The sequence below is a fragment of the Podarcis cretensis genome (genome assembly GCF_951804945.1).
Source record: "Podarcis cretensis genome assembly, chromosome: 7".
Lineage (NCBI taxonomy): Eukaryota > Metazoa > Chordata > Lepidosauria > Squamata > Lacertidae > Podarcis > Podarcis cretensis.
In genome coordinates, this window is record NC_137176.1 from 62395647 (window position 1) to 62413457 (window position 17811).

The 17811-nt window shown below is 43.8% G+C and overlaps 1 protein-coding gene and 1 long non-coding RNA gene across 5 annotated transcripts in view; one reads left to right on the plus strand and one right to left on the minus strand.

Annotated features, from left to right (window-relative positions):
- Positions 1 to 14804, plus strand: LOC307220214. The gene is made up of 3 exons (XR_013840774.1): positions 1 to 279; positions 632 to 800; positions 14530 to 14804. It is a non-coding gene; the product is annotated as an uncharacterized lncRNA (long non-coding RNA).
- PEX2 (peroxisomal biogenesis factor 2) overlaps positions 12411 to 17811 on the minus strand; it is a 20117-nt gene continuing 14716 nt past the window's right edge. For 3 of the 4 annotated variants that reach the window (XM_079983899.1, XM_079983900.1, XM_079983901.1), the window contains exon 2: positions 12411 to 13597. In XM_079983899.1, the coding sequence (XP_079840025.1) occupies positions 12663 to 13580 (918 nt within the window). In that variant the 5' untranslated portion in view covers positions 13581 to 13597 and the 3' untranslated portion in view covers positions 12411 to 12662. The remainder of the gene's footprint in view (positions 13598 to 17811) is intronic. The other variant, XM_079983898.1, reaches the window with a different exon arrangement.

Here is a 17811-nt window from a genome sequence, read left to right on the forward strand (position 1 = left end):
CAGGTTCTAACTTCACAGACACAGAATCACAGGCATGGAAGGGACCCATGGAGCTAATTCATACTGATCCCCATCCCACCCCCAGAAGAAGATTTGTGCAGCTGCTCTGGTTTCAGTGATGGCAGCATCACATACCTGTATTGAGACTCCAGTCAAATGACTTTGATTAAACTAGAGTTGTGTGTGTGCATGTCTCTCTGAATTCAGTAAGGTTTCCTTCCTGATACATCTGTTCAGCATTGCGGAGTAAATAATTTCTAGGTGCTATTGGAGAAAATGGTAAGAAGAGAATACAGTATTTAACTGTGTATGCAAGAACTTCTGGCTGGCCGATAATTTCCTAATGGGAAATGACAGCTTAAATAGTTTATGAAAACAGCATTCCTCTAAAAGTTGCAGGCAGTAATTTGTATATGTAACGTGAAGAACAGAGGATAGTATTTTAAAGGAACGTCTCATAGGCTTCTTAGAACTATGAGAGCTATTTATTTAAAATTGCTTCAATTTTTTCTTGAAGAAGGAAACTGTTTGGAGATCAAAGTGAGCAGTACTGTTATTTCTGTCACTAAAATTGCAGATTAGGGTCTTTGTCAGTCTTGCTCTTTGGGTGGCCATGTGTCCTATTTTAGAGAGGACAGCCCTCTATATGAAGAGGGCTTGAAGGACTCATCTATTTGAAGTCCTGCCCAGTCCAAGCCCAGCTCAAAGGCTAAGAACCACAAGACAGGAAAAGTTAGCACCTGGACAACAGACTGAGCAGGCATGTGAACCAACCTGCTCACAGTCTCTTCCCTGCTGTGGTGAGTTGTCATTATTTCTAAATGTGAATCTATACAAGTAATAATAATAATAATAATAATAATAATAATAATAATAATAATAATAATAGTTTATTATTTGTACCCCGCCCATCTGGCTGGGTTTCCCCAGCCACTCTGGGCGGCTTCCAACAGAGATGAAAAATACACTAAAATGTCACATATTAAAAACTTCCCTGAACAGGGCTGCCTTCAGATGTTTTCTGAATGTCAGGTAGTTGTCCATCGCCTTGACATCCGATGGGAGGGCATTCCACAGGGCGGGCGCCACCACCGAGAAGGCCCTCTGCCTGGTTCCCTGTAACTTGACCTCTCGCAGTGAGGGAACTGCCAGAAGGCCCTCGGAGCTGGACCTCAGTGTCCGGGCAGACCGATGGGGGAGGAGACGCTCCTTCAGATATACTGGACCGAGGCCATTTAGGGCTTTAAAGGTCAGCACCAACACTTTGAATTGTGCTCGGAAACGTACTGGGAGCCAATGTAGGTCTTTCAAGACCGGTGTTATATGGTCTCGGCGGCCGCTCCCAGTCACCAGTCTAGCTGCCGCATTCTGGATTAGTTGTAGTTTCCGGGTCACCTTCAAAGGTAGCTCCACGTAGAGCGCATTGCAGTAGTCCAAGCGGGAGATAACCAGAGCATGTACCACTCTGGCGAGACAGTCTGCAGGCAGATAAGGTCTCAGCCTACGTACCAGATGGAGCTGGTAAACAGCTGCCCTGGATACAGATTTGACCTGTGCATCCATGGACAGCTGTGAGTCCAAAATGACTCCCAGGCTGCGCACCTGGTCCTTCAGGGGCACAGTTACCCCATTCAGGACCAGGGAATCCTCCACACCTGCCCGCCTCCTGTCCCCCCAAAACAGTACTTCTGTCTTGTCAGGATTCAACCTCAATCTGTTAGCCGCCATCCATCCTCCAACCGCTTCCAGACACTCACACAGGACCTTTACCGCCTTCACTGGTTCTGATTTAAAAGAGAGGTAGAGCTGGGTATCATCTGCATACTGATGAACACCCAGCCCAAACCTCCTGATGATCCCTCCCAGCGGCTGCATGTAGATGTTGAAAAGCATGGGGGAGAGGACAGAACCCTGAGGCACCCCACAAGTGAGAGCCCAGGGGTCTGAACACTCATCCCCCACCACCACTTTCTGAACACGGCCCAGGAGGAAGGAGCGGAACCACTGTATGACAGTTCCCCCAGCTCCCAGCCCCTCAAGACGGTCCAGAAGGATGTCATGGTTGATGGTATCAAACGCCGCTGAGAGATCCAGCAGAACTAGGAAACAGCTCTCACCTTTGTCCCTAGCCCGCCGGAGATCATCAACCAGTGCGACCAAGGCAGTTTCAGTCCCATGATGAGGCCTGAATCCCGACTGGAAGGGATCCAATTGGTCCGCTTCTTCCAGGCGTGCCTGGAGTTGTTCAGCAACCACTCGCTCAATCACCTTGCCCAAGAATGGAAGGTTTGAGACTGGGCGATAATTGGCCATCGTGGCCGCATCTAGAGATGGTTTTTTAAGAAGCGGTTTAATAACCGCCTCTTTCAGCGGGTCTGGGAAGGCTCCCTCACGGAGGGAAGCATTCACCACCCCACGAAGCCCATCGCCCAGTCCTTCCCGGCTAGCTTTTATAAGCCAGGATGGGCAAGGATCCAGGAGACAGGTGGTTGGCTTCACTCGTCCAAGCAGCCTGTCCACATCCTCGGAGGTAACAGATTGGAATTGATCCCACACAACTTGACCAGACAGGACTCTAGCACTCTCCCGCCCCGGCCCTGCTCCCACGGTGGAGTCTACTTCTTCCCGAATCTGAGCGATTTTATCTGCAAAAAAATTTGCAAAATCATTGCAGGAGAACATGTGGCCCGTACTGGGCCCCGATGTTACAGGTGGTTCCGCTAAATTGTGAACCACCTGAATGAGTCTCCTGCTGCTGTTTTCTGCAGATGCAATAGAGGCGGTGAAGAAAGTCTTCTTCGCCGTCGCTATCGCCTCTTGGTAGGCTCGACGTTGAGCTCTAACCTGTGTCCGGTCAGATTCAGAATGGGTTATCCGCCACCGGCGCTCTAGCCGTCTCAACGATTGTTTCATTGCCCTCAGATCCGTGGAAAACCACGGGGCTCTCCGGGCTCCATGCAATCGGAGAGGGCGCTTCGGAGCCAAACAGTCAATAGCCCTGGTAAGTAGCACACTTATGCAAATATACATCCTCCTTTTTGGTGGTGCAGTTCCTCTTTGGGTGATATTAAATCTTCACTCTCTAGGGCAGGGTCTGGATCTGGTGGCCTTCTAGATTTTGCTGGACTACTGCAGCTCCCTGAGCAGTGGTCATTTGGGCTGTGGCTAATGTTTCTAACTCTCCTTGGTCTTAAGGGCAAGCTGTCCTGAGATTCCTCTGCATATAGCATCAGCATCTGAGGAACGTTTGCTTTGAATTAACATCATGGTTAATTATTTCTGTCCCATTACCTTTGCAATTTCAAATATTTGTTTGAAGTATGGCTGGTAAGTGAGCCAGAAAGCTGACATGTTATTTGCTTATCAAACCGAGGTACAAACTCAAGGCTAAATATCAATGGGATCGTGAAGGTTCCTATAGACTGTGGATTTATGTCCTTCCTCCAAAAATAGCTTTGAGAAAGCACAATGCTTTTCTGAATACCTCACAAGTTGGGGCTGGCAGGAATGTCAGGTTTCCTCCACATGTCTGGAATGGGTGAGATGCCAATACCAGTTTCTACACTAGAGGTTACATTGCAGAATTATGCTCCGCAGTTTAGTCACCCAAGATTAAAGATCTGGGAACTCGCTTCAGTTTCTGATTTGTTTGCGTGCTTAAAGGGTGGATGAGAGGTTGAAGCAAGCTGAGAAAGAACAAGAGACTCCAGCAAAGAACAGGGACTCTTGGCTGACCAATCCAGGGACAAGTGATCACTTAAGCAATACTTGAGTTGCTATCTTGGAAGGGCAAAATACACAGGGAACCCCTTAAATTCTACAGATGGGTTTCAACCTTCTGCAAGTCTTCAAAATATATGAAGTCAGTTTGATCAAAGACATTGGTGGAATTTTTCAAAAAAGGAGCATGTGTAACTTTAGGGGAGGCTGCAGACAGAAGGTGCATGTGGATCTGTTGTGCGAGGGGAGTCAGAGCGGGCCAGAAGTTGTGCACCAGAGAGTGGCTAAAAGTTGTGCGGTGAGCCTGAATGTGCACAGAATACTGCTTTATAAGGATTGGGTTGGCAGCCTTGTCTGTGGGCAATTACAGCCTCCTTCAAACATCTGCAAAGCTGTTGCCTGTACACAGCTTAAGTTGTGCTAAGGATGCTCGGGTCACATTCAGGTCAAAGTTGGAACGGGAGTAGAGGAAGAGAAAGAGGGGGGGAGCTTCAGAAAGATGGCTTGGCTGGATTCCCATGTGGGTAGGAGGCTTTGTGGGATATTTGAAAGTGTGCAAGTGCAACATAACTAGAAAAAAATGGGCAGAGTGAGATCACGTGAAATGTCTGGTGATTCTTCTAAAGTTACCGTACCTCTCCCCCCAGGTAGGAATCCCTCTCCCCCCAGGGAGGGATGTCAAGCTAAAGCTTTCTTGTGCCTCCAGTAGTTCACTCAACTGCTGGCCTGAACAAATGGAGCTCAATTGCCACTTGCACACCTGCAGAGACTAAAGGCAGAGTTTTTGCCTGACATAAAAAATGGCAGAGCCAGGCCATCAGGTAATTATTCAGCACTGCAATGAATCTGAAGAGATGTTAGGGAAAGTAGATAAATGCATTTAGATAAGGGTAATTAGTAAGATGTTCCAAACTCTGATTCAAAGCAAGCCTTAAAATTACTTAGGGGTTATCCTTGCACTTCTAGGTCACCAGTTCAAGTGTATGTGGGGTGGGGGTGGGGGTGGGGAACAGGAATGGAAAAGTGCCAGCTGTCACTCTACCATCAGAATAGCTTCCATTTCACATATTTGCAGACATTTGCATACAACAAAAAGCACATTTCAAAGAGTTCAGCAGGCAGTTCCTTGCTGTAAAATGTGAGCAATGGTGTGTTGAATGACAATCCACTCCCGCCAATCTCAACCAGGCTGGATAAGGGGGGTCATCTTGCCAACTTTGAAGCCTCGATTCCTCTTATGCAGTAGCAGTAATTTTTTTAAAAAAAGTTTATGCAATTGTCATCGAACAACGAGAATAATCTGAAACAAAGCTGATAGTGAAAACTGTCAGAATGAACAACAGTAATAACAAATAACAATCGGAACATAACAGCCCGTTTTAATTCTGGATGAGATCACATGAAATGCCTGTTAATAAAGGCAAAACTAAAAATTTGTCCTTAAAATAAGTGAGAAGTCCAGAAGCAAAGCATGATGGCAACATCAAGGCAGTTGTTTGTCTGCAAGCAATTGGTATTCAAAGATAGTCTGCTTCTGAACTTGGAAGCTCCTCTTCAGATGGCTAATGGCTAGTGATAACTTTATAATCTTCCATAAATTTGTCTAATCCCATTTTACAGCTCATTGCCATCTTTAAACATTGTGGCATGGAGTTACATAAAGATGTTACTTATAGATTTATTAAAATACTGACATGCCATGTACAATAGAACTCCCTTTTGTCAGTTCTGAACCTACCACCAATACATTTCAATGGGTCAGCCAGACTTCTAGCATTATATGAGGAGATCTCTCTGTTTCAGATTCATAATTTTATCACTCTCTGTTGTGTCCCTCCTTATTTATCCTTTTTCCATGATGCAAAATGCACAAAGCCAACAGAAAAGACTAAAAGAGCTAAAGGGAGTAATAAAATTAAAAACATAGGGAGGGAGGGTCTTGGACAACAACAGTAATAGATTAGGGGAAGTATTATGGGGGAGGAAAAGAGAACTTATTTCCAGCTAAAATGGAAACAAACACAACCACTAGATTTTTTTAGGGGAGGGAATACCCTGCTCTGGATTAGTAGTATTATTAATCTGATTAATTAGAAGACTATTATACTACCTTTATGTTATAAAAAGTGACAGGTGCCCTGCCTCCTTTTCACCAGAAGTTCTGCCCCTTTCCCCAGATGTCTTGACTTTTAATATGAACTTTGTATCACTTGATGTAAAATTAATATGATTTGTTTTTTGGGGGGGAATTGTTTTAGGGTAGCATGTGACCTATGCACATGACATCTCATTGCTGCCAATCTGATGGAGCAGTTTTTTAGTCCCCTGACCTAAATGTTTGGGGTGTTAACTCCTGTTATGTGGATGTACAGAGAGTTTCTTTGTAGGTGTAGTCCCTGTGACATCTGGGTTACTGGGTTCCACGCTCTTTGTCTGGAATAAAGCTGCGTGCAATTTTTATTTTAGCATTTTGCCGAATGTTAACATTGGTAAAAATGTGTTGACTTTCAGTGTGTTCTTTTTTTTATTGATCTCTGTGTGTGGCGTGTGTTTTATAAAAATTGATTTTTGAAACTTCCTGGATGAGGAGCATGGCGTAAGCAAGCAAATAAATAAAGTACTTTATATGATATGTCATTAGACACCATATCTGCTGCCTCGCCTCCCATCTTCCTTAATCTCTTCTTGACTGGCTGCTGTTTTGAATCCTAATTGTCCTGCACCAAATTTGCACATTCAATCTCGGTCTAGTCCTCAAGGCATTCAATAAAGTCACATTTAGGCCAGTGAATTTCCATTAACATCTGCAAGTAAAAATTAATGTTTTAAAGTGCAAATTAAATCCAGACTCTTCTCATAAGGGTATGTTCTGCAGAAATGGCTGCGATCCAGCTGTGTGGACCGTGGAAGAATAAATTTACTCTCAACACACAAAGGAAGTGCAATGGATACTAAGAACTGAGCCTTCAAGGACCAAGCCCTCACTTACCTCCTTGCACACTCAGTCGCTAATTTCCTAGGGATAAGACCACCACCACCTCAACCTATCTTTCAGTTTCATTTCCCTGTATGTCACCTGCACCTTGCACCAGTATGTCAAACCTGTCAAGATGAAGGTCAACAAGGAATCTTCTCTGTGGTGGGACAGGGATCAACGCAGTACAGTTGCACCTTGGTTTTCAAACAGCTTAGTTCCTGAACATTTTGGCTCCCGAACGCCGCAAACCTGGAAGCAACTGTACCGGTTTGTGAACTATTTTTGGAAGCCGAACTCCTGACAGGGCTTCCAATTGGCTGCAGTAGCTTCCCGCAACCAATCAGAATCCACACTTTGGTTTCCGAACGTTTTGGCAGTCGAACAGACTTCCGGAATGGATTCTGTTTGACTTCCAAGGTACGACTGTATCTATTTCATGCAGGGAAGTATGTATTTCGTCCAGCCCTTCATAATACATAGAAGATTCCTAGTTTGGCAACAATGGGGAATGGCTGTAAGAACTGGTATACACAAAAATCAATGGGTTGCATCCAACTAAGTCATAGAATCATAGAATTTTAACTGGAAAGGATGACAAGAGTAATTGGAAAGAAAATTGTAAATTTTAGTTGGAAAGGACCACAAGAGTCATCTAGCCCAACCTCCTGCAATGCAGAATCTTTTGCCCAACGTGGGGCTTGAAATTAAGAGTCTCATGCTTTACCGCTTGAGCATAAGGACTTCCACCCACACAATGAAACTCCAACTCCCTCTCCTCTCCCTGCATGCCCCTTCCTGCACCCCTGAAAACGTGTTCTGGGATTTCCCCCAATCCTTTGGAGCAGACTTGTGGAGGGCATGGGGGCAGGTCCTTGGGTGTAAGAGAGGAAGTTTTGTTGCATAGGTGAAGGTCCTTTCACTTTGCTGCCTACTACCCAAGACACTCACGACACTATCCCTGTACAATTTCACATTCTAGAAAAAGGGTTGCATGTGCACATCTTGGCACAAGTCCTTTAGGCTGTGGTATAAAAGCATCCAGATTAATACCAACTGGTTGTGTTTCGCCCACTGCACAATTAAGTCACTTTCTGGGGTGGGAGTCAGATCTGGACACAGAACCTTTGTCACCAGGCTGGCTTGGGCTGGCAAAAGCTGTTGTCCAAATCATGTGGAGACAGGGCCGTCTTACACATTAGGATTAGTGGCGCCCTGTGCCTGCCCAACAGGGGCGCCCAGCAGCGGGAGTCTGGGACCGACTGGGAACAGCTGCAAGGGCATGCTGGGTGGTGGCGGTGGCTCTTCCTACGGCCAGCTGCGCTCTCTTGCTTCCTGCCTGGGAGAGGAGGCAGCGGCGGCATGCAGTAATGAGACTGCTGAGGAAACCCACGCAGCAAGCAAGCCTCGAGCTGCCCAGTGCAGGGGGTGGGGAGGACGGGGAGGGGTGCCCAGAACGTCGCCCCCCCCACTCCTTCCATCGAGGAAAAAGGTGGAGGAGGAATTCCTTCAGAAGGATGTTTTAAGCACAGTGTGTGGACCCCAATTCCTTTGCTTTTCTGCCAGTTATTAACTGCACTCTTTCAACAGGGCAGAGCACAGGGGAAAATGATAGCCTGTATCCCAAAGGAAAGAATGGCAGACTGATTACTTTATGGTTATTTTGAAAAACTGATGAGACAGCAAATGATAGTCAATCCTATTAAAAAGATTAAGTCTACACACACACACACACACACTCCTTCAAACACTCTATATAGCCTACATTGGGATTGGTTGATATGATTCTACAACTCAAGAAGAGTGGAAATTACAGAACATCTGCAATGAAATTGGTTTTCTGTGGAAAACTGATGAATCACTTACTGCCAATGACTGGAAGGAAAAATACTTGTTTATGCCCTTATGTAATGAATTTTTATGAGGTGAAGTTTGGTGTTTATTAAAAAAAAAAAAGGAAAAAGAAAAAAAACCACTTTAAACCGCCAGAGATGTAAAATAATAGAATTCCAAATTCAAAGCAATGAATTACTGCAAAGACAATCACAAGTAGAATACTATCTGCTACCAAACACCCAAACAGACCCATTACTCTTATAATGACATTAAAATTTTTCATCCATCCAGTTAAGTGGGGGGGGGGGGAGAGGGGGGATGGCATGAAAGGGGGCAGGCGTAGCAGTTCCAGTTCAAAGCAGAAAACACATCTGCATTCCTATTTTGAGTTCCAGAATGTTTTCTTTTTTCTCCTCCTGGAAAAGGGGGGAAGCTAAAGCATTTCTCAAGGATAAAATTACATTTCCCAGCGAGTCTTCAAAGAAACAAATCAAAGGTCCAAAAGCTTCCTGCAGTCCCAGGAATACAGATTGGAGACAGACTCCTCCCCCATCCTATTTCCCAAAGTTCACACGGACTTCTTCAAAGTCCGGAACCGCATACATTGGTGCATAGGAGACACTCTTACCCAAAACCTCCACTGAAGTCAATGGGGCTTGGCTGTAGAATAGGCATGGCTACAGGCTGGCCATGTTAGCTGAAATCTACAAATATTTCCTCCTCGTAGCCAAGAAATTAAGGGACGTGGGTGGCGCTGTGGGTAAAACCTCAGCGCCTAGGACTTGCCGATCACATGGTCAGTGGTTCAAATCCCCGTGGCGGGGTGAGCTCCTGTTGTTTGGTCCCAGCTCCTGCCCACCTAGCAGTTCGAAAGCACCCTTAAGTGCAAGTAGATAAATAGGTACCGCTTTATAGCGGGAAGGTAAATGGCGTTTCCGTGTGCTGCTCTGGCGCCGGTTCGCCGGAGCAGCGTCGTCACGCTGGCCATGTGACCCGGAAGTGTCTGTGGATAGCGCTGGCTCCCGGCCTCTAGAGTGAGATGAGCGCACAACCCTAGAGTCTGTCAAGACTGGCCCATATGGGCAGGGGTACCTTTACCTTTTAGCTAAGAAATTGCCTCACAGTATCAAAACTCTTTTAAGAGTTAAAACAACTGCATTCCCTCTGAAGACAACGGAACAACTTTTAAACAGGAGCGGAAATTAGCTGATGTTCTTGCTTGTGGCTAAGGTGGGGAGACCATAGCCCTGTGCCAAACTGACTGCTAAACTAATGATTACAACAACTTAATTACCCTCAGTGTGCTTAATATCAACCCCCCATGGATTCCTGTCAGCATGCAAACTGTAACTCTAGCCCTCATTTGGCAATTGCTTTGGGGGAAATTAGCTTGGCTTCCGTTGCGAGGCGTGTGTACAAGTGCAGAGTTCTCAGGTGATAGTTATCTTTCTAATAATCCTTTTTCTTCTTGCACTTTGGAATTATGCTTTTACTTGGTTCCCCCACCCCCACACAGAAAACCACATCGGCGATAACAGCGAGGGAAAAGAGCCAGGAGCAATATATCCACTTCCTAGCCTTTCTGCTCCAGTGCACAAGTATCAACCGAGTGGCCAGCCGTTAGCCACTCTCTTCAGAAATATGGCAAGTGTCACTTTGCGGGATTGGCCTGCTGCAAAGGAACGGAGGGAGCTGCCTTCTACGGAGCCAAGCCATTGGCGCATCTAGCTCAGGGTGTATCTAGCATCACTGACTAGCATCAGCTCTGACACTCCCAGCCCTTTTTGGAGATAAAGTAAAGGTAAAAGGACCCCTGACCATTAGGTCCAGTCGTGACCAACTCTGGGGTTGCGGCGCTCATCTCACTTTATTGGCTGAGGGAGCTGGCGTACAGCTTCCGGGTCATGTGGCCAGCATGACTAAGCCGCTTCTGGTGAACCAGAGCAGCGCACGGAAACGTCGTTCACCTTTCCGCCAGAGCGGTACCTATTTATCTACTTGCACTTTGATGTGCTTTTGAACTGTTCGGTTGGCAGGGGCAGGGACCGAGCAATGGGAGCTCACCCTGTCGCGGGGATTTGAACCGCTGACCTTCTGATTGGCAAGTCCTAGGCTCTGTGGTTTAACCCGCAGAGCCACCCGCGTCCCCCACAGCGGGGCTAAACCTGGGACAATCTGCATGTAAACCAGATGCTCCACCACTGAGCTACAGCCCATGCCATGAACAGGAAGAAGAGGAATCCAGTGTGGGGTGTTGCTGTTACTGGGACACACAGCAAGCTGGGGATGGAAGAGGAGAGGTTGGCACAGAAAGTACTCACGGGGTGACGAAGAACGGTGGTCAGCGTGCAGGAACCAGAGCAGCAGGGCCCATGACCAGAGTCAGAGGGAGCTCTGTCTCCCCAAATACGGCAGGCTGAGGCCTAAGGAGCAGTGGGAGGAATGTTCTAGGAGGCTGAGGCAGGTGAGGGCCCACAGCCCAACTCACTAACTGGCCAGGTGGTGCTTGTTAGTTGGAGGAGCTGAGTGATTCCTCAGCTGGAGGAGGCTGGGAACAGGTGAGGGTCACCTGCCTCATCAAGCCCAGACACAACAATTGGCAGGCAAACCACAGCTTGGGTGTTCCAAGGAGCTCTCGGAAAGTTCAGTAAAGCCTCTGAACCTATTGGAGGCATAACAGCACTGGGGGATGCAACCACAATAAGGTTTGTGGATTGGCCCCAAAGTATTTGCAAGTCAAGCCTAATTTGGTTGATTCAATTTACGTCCTATGCCCTTTAAAAATGTTTTTTGGGGGGCGGGAGGCTATTGGGTTGTTTTATTAAATTTTTATTAGGTATTTTGTGGTCTCTTCTTCTTCTTCTTCTGCTCCGATCACTCGTAGCCGAGTAAGATTATCTTCTATAAACACGGTTTTAAGAATGAGTCTGTAAGTGACTGTGGAGGCCTTCTGGACCCACACGTCTTTCCACAATGTGGATATTGGTTTCCGGGTGGGAGTTGGTCATGGTGTGGATTTGCCAAGCACGTCTTCCTCTTAGCATGTTTCTCCCTTGTGTCCTGAGTTCGAGTGTCTTCAAAGCCCATAACACGTTTGGTAAAGGCTGTTCTCCAATTGGAGTGCTTGCAGGCATGATTTTATTCTGTGAACTGTCCTGAGATCCCCGGGTATAGGGTGGTTTATAAATATAATAATAATAATAATAATAATAATAATAATAATAATAATAATAATTGCAGGTGCAGTTGTCTCTATGCAACTATATCATACTCAGAGTAGACTCACTGAAATTAATAAAACTGTTATGTATTTTTTATTATTATTACTTTTATTAGTCTACTTCCATACCATCCACAGAATACAAGCCAGTGTGGTTGAACTGTATATAAAACTGAATGGGTCCAGCGCTACTTGAGAAACAATAGTGTGAAATAGCTTCCCACACAGTTTGTGGCAGCTTTTAATGATGCCATCTCTTCTCTCCTTTTCTTGGCACCCATGTGGTTATATTACATGTAACCTATTACAAGTGGCTGCACTTATGTTAAGGTTACCAGGTTTTTCCCAATGAATCTGGGGACACTTTTCAACTTCAATGGATTTTGTGCGGGGACGGATTTGTAAATCCAGGGGCTGTCCCCGGGAAACGAGGACGTCTGGTAACCTCAACTTATGTATCATAGAATTGCAGAGCTGGAGGGACCACGAGGGTCATCTAGTCCAACCTCCTGCAATGCAGGAATCTTTTGCCCAAGGTGGGGCTTCAACCAACAATCCTGAGATTAAGAGGCTCATGCTCTACCAAATGATTCAGTTACCTTAAAAAAAGGTTTTCTTTGAATACACTGACTTATGATGATATAAATAAAATGGACAGAGTTTAATCACTATTTTGTTCTTTATTTACAGTTCTATTAAGATTGCAATTCTTTGAAAACCACAATCTTTTTATAGCTGTTGATCATTTTACAGTTAAGTAACAAAACCTACAAAGTAGCACAGAATAAGAGAATTCCAGTATTACAGAAAGGTTAAAATTACTGTAGGCTAAATTTAACTATCAGGATAGAATAGTCCCATAGAATGCACAAGTTATACATAATTATGGATTTGAGGAAAGCCTAAACAAGCTTAATGTGTATCTACTTCTTTCATTTCTAACTTATACTTTAATGGCTGCAGATCTTGCACCTCTGTGCCACATTTAGGACAAGTAAAATACAAATCAAATAAGTAGTTGCTTTTAATACAATAGTAACAAAAAACATGTGAACAGCCAATGGTGTGAGGCAGAGTGGGCCATTCTCCACACAGAGAACATTCCTTGCAACATGTTGCTGAATTATTTTCATTTCTGGTACCCCCTGAAATAGGTAGTGACCAAGAAGAGACTTTGAGTTTGAGCTTTTGCATGTTAATAAGTGGTAAAAGAAAAATAAGAAATTCAGCAAACCCATGCCACAGGAGTTCCCTGTTTGTGTATTCAAATCCAATCTGGCGGACACTCTGTGGCTGGCAGAACACTGACCTGATTCGTAAAATACGTTCAGTGAGTGTAGCAAACTTTCCCTTCTGAAGAAAAGCGAGGAAGTTCAGCAATTCACAAAACCTGATGAGCCCAAACACTATGTTAATAAAGTACTTTGTTTTCCGGAATGACTCTAATGGACGATTGCTAAATAAACCATAACACCTTTCTTCCAGCCATTTCCCACCGACGGTGCAAATAAGGTACCAATATTTCTGTTGTTTGCTCAACGCCTGGTATTTCTGCATCTGGGATAAGTCGTTCTTGTACTGAATGTTCAGAATAGCTTGCCCCACAGTTGCATTCTTGGAGTAAACAGTGAATCTCCACAAAAAAAGCCACAAGGAGGCTTTAAGCTCTGGTTCAAAGCGAGCCAACAGTCCAGGTTTAAATCCCTGAAAACAGCGAGTAAACTGGGACCAAACCAGCTGTTCCAATGCTTTGTTCAGTTCGAGGGCATCAAGCTGACTTATTCTGAGCACAGGAGTCACTTTCTTGCCATTGTCATCGCCAGATGCCATTGTCAACACGTGGCTTTCTATGATAAAAAAGAGATTTAAAAACATATATTATTATGATCATCATCATATTAATTTAAATTACAATTTATTACGCTTTAGAGGAAGTATTTCATGTTGATAACAACTTTGTGAGCTAGATCACCCAAGAAGTCAAAGCTGGGAAAGTGCAACTTACCCCAAGGTCATTCAATGGCAAGCAGAGGTTTGAAACCTGCGTTTGCTACCCTCTCCTATTAGTTATCTAAGAACAAACACTGTATATACATACTCAGCGACAGTAATGCTCACATAATTTTCACCCTATATGGTTGGTATTAATCTTTCAACTGAAGCTTAGAATGTGCAATCAACAATTAAATTTATAATTAAATGTGAAGCATGGTACAATAGGCTGAACACACAAACACCAATTACTTTTTTATTTTTAAATATTTTTCTCTCAACCCTCCACTCCTCCCCAGAAAGATAAGTATTTGGTTTTAGGAAAAAGGCAAAAGCTTATTCCAAACTCTCTCTCTTTTTTAAAGGCTATTTCATAGGTGCAAGTGTTCCCTAAGAAAATCACAGCACTTCCTATGGCTGAAGTTAATATCAAATATGAAAATTAAGAGGAACTTCTTAGGGGAGGAATTTTATTGCAGTTAAAATAGTTAACATGCCTTAAATGTGGAAGTTGGGTATATTAAGTAGACATATGGGTAAAATAATGAAGAACTCGTTGCCACATAAACACTTGCCATACAAAATGATATGGAAGAATATGAATGAAAAGCATGCATGAGAGAAGGTAAGTGTATCAAATTAATATGCATAACAGTGTAACAGAGACTGTGACAAACTTTAGGTACTTAAATAGAGAATTTTAGCTTCCTTTAAACTAAAACCAACATTCAGACGAAAGCTGCTTCCATGCAAGCAAGCATCAGGTGTTGCTTGTGTTTTTTTGCAGGGAGCATGCAGAGAACCGGCCAGATCTGCTAGATGCCACCATCAGCCAGCATGACTTGTGTACACACTCCAAGATCCCCTGCAGCTAAGCACTGCAAGGGACAATGGGGTCATGATGGGAATGTCCTTTTGCAAGTGAGATGGAGGAATGCTTGCTGGTGCTGTTGGGAATCCCAGGGTTTTCTGCAACATACAATGAGGACCAAGAGATCTATGGCAGAAGAACTGCTAGGTTGTATTGTGCTAAACACTGGAATATATTCTTTGAAATCTGAACAGAGTTCTGCACTCTACTGATTTCATGATGCTTCAAGCCATGTGTCAGTTAAGGAGGTGTATTTATTTTTCATCTGGTGATGGGCAGCTGGTGACCTTGCAGTACCTTGGTCTCAGGCTTTCAGCACTGTCTAGAGCAGGCGTCCCCAAACTCGGACCACCAGATGTTTTGGGGCTACAATTCCCATCATCCCTGACCACTGATCCTGTTAGCTAGAGATGATGGGAGTTGTGGTCCCAAAACACCTGGAGGGCTGAGTTTGGGGGTGCCTGGACTAGAGGCTGTACATTTTAGGCAGTTGCCTCCAATTTTTCCATTCTATACAAGGACAACTTCCTGCTGTCAGTCGGCAATCAGTCTCATTAATTCTCTCGTGGTCTTAAATGGAACTAAACCAGTCAATTGCTTTTATGAAATGTGAAGATGGCTCAGAGATTCAAGACTTCTCCCAGAAACGGTGCTAAGTCCACATGTGGCAGATCAGTGCGCTTAACTTATATAAATGTTTGAACTGGTATGATTAAATTTTCTGCTCCAATTATTCACAGAGCACCATCACTATGCACAGCACGGTACAAGAGAGGAAGTCCCTGCCTTGAGGAGGTTACAGTCTAAAATCTGACAATGGGGAAACAATGAATCTATTCATGAGGAATTCCCTGGATTCACTTCAATATCAGACCAGCAGGCATAGCCAACACAATTTTATCTGCTTGTTTTGATTTTGGACTAGATTGCTATAAATTACTTGGAGAAGGATACAAGGACTGTTCAACCACGGCAGGAAAAGAAGGTGGAGCTCAAGCAGGGCAAGTTATCCTTTGGCAACCCTTGTCCACTGCACATCCCATAGAGTCCATCTCACTGTAAATGATCTAAACAGTGTTAGGTTATGTGTGTAATACAGCGCGCACAATTGAAGCCAACCTTTTTTCTGTGAGAGCATCCAAAGACAAAATCTAATACCCAACATACCAATGTTGTGTGAAGCATGATGGACTCCAAAATACAAGAGTGTATCTGCAGAAACTTACACAAGTATGGTCCCGCAACTCACAACATCATGTAACACCAAGACAACTTCATTCCAGTTGCTGTGTGGATCACAAACACAGGCTTTTATTTTCAGTCTTGTGATCATAAACGAACATTCTTTCATTTATTCTTTCATACAGACAGTTCCCCGAGATGTAATGGAAATGAAAGCATATATACAAGCGTTGCTGGAAACACAAGGAAGCTTTAGCACAACAATAGAGAAGTGCAAGAAACTTGCAGATGAAGTTGATGTAGAACTTAAAACACCTAGAGAAGCAACACAACAGCAAAACTGTGCCGATCAATCCAACCAATCTACAGAAGAGTTCTACCGTTGGTCCATCTATATTTCCTACCTGGATTCGCTTATTACTTGAGATATTGGGACACTTTTCTGTCACTAGGTTGCACTGCATAACCCATCATGATGAGCTTCACCAGTAACCATGAACTAACCTGCTTAGAGTTTGCTAAAATGACTATGATCACAGGTGTACGACATTTGGGGGGGGGGGAATACTTTAAAACTCATGTCAGCTTCCTTCAGGATCTTTACAAACTGAAACTGTTGGGGATGAATCATTGTGTGAAATATGCAACATGAGTCTTTAAACTACTGAACCATACTAAACCATTTCTTGCTATTTTAATGGCCATCCATACAGCACTTTCCCTTCCAGTTATAACATGCAGTTATGACTGATCCTTTAGCACTTTGTGCAGGGTGAAGAAATTGCGATGTACGACAATGAGTGAAGATCGATCGTCTGGCTTGTGTTTGTGGAGTGACCATGGAGGAAAGTTGAAGACCTATCCCAAGGAGAAATTTATAAAAGAAATGATTGACTGTTTTGGCCAAGACTCTCAGAGGCTCCAGATTTTGTTTGAACGATGATACACTTTGTATTATATTTTCCTTTATGGACAGGCAAGCATTAATAAAAAATTTTTTTAAAAAAAAATCTGACTAGTTTCAGACCTTATGTCTGTTGTTCACTACAGCCAAGGCAGATTCTGTGTAAAAGGTGTAAAATTCAGCCTTAGGGGTTTTTAATTTGGTTTAGAATCCTACAGAAATGTTGTTCAATGGAATATTTGAAGCTGTGTGTCTTTCTTCTGCCTTAACTATGTTATTGTTAAATGGACAAATAAAGCAATTTGTTAGCGGTTAGTTTTGAAATGTGTAATCCCAAACAATACAGTACACCACCATGGTTTCTTGTTGCTTCTCTTCAGTACCATATAATGATGTGTGGGGTTCAGTCATATGAAGATTGATAATATTCCATTCAACAATTTGTAGTTACAAGTCATAGACCTTGCACCTCCATGTTTATTTCTGTGGACGCCCATGACACAATGGCTGCCAATATATGTGACAAGGCTGCAGATTATTAAAAACGGTATACAGATGTGAAAGTTGTAACGTATCTATATCCTAACTCAAACAACACATTGCATATCATTTCTAACACTAACATGCCTTATGGTTATACAATTGCTTTTGCTATAAATATGCTATAGTTCTCTAGGTGTGGCTAGTTTTCCATAATACAATGGAGAGTCTGTGCAACCTCTCAAAGTAAAGATTATGTAATAAAATAGGTTTTAAAGAGGAAGGGAAATATAGTAAAAGGGAAATGTGACCAGAGAAAACGAGCAACCCATAACTCAATTCTAAGATTTCCTAGAGGAGGCATGATGGAAACATTTTGTCTATACCTCCCTGGTTCTGTTTATCAAAATTATTTATGTAATCTTTAAGTGAGTTGCTACTGTGAAGTATACAGAGACTATATACAATAAGCCCACAACTTGTGTGCATTCATCTTCACGCGCATGGCAATTTTCTTAAAAGAAGGGTGCAGAAAAGGGGTGGAGTTCCAGGAAAAACAATTGTGGCAATCCTACCTGCCATTGAACCCAATGGGGTGCGACTACAGTAGAACCTCTACTTACAACCCCCTC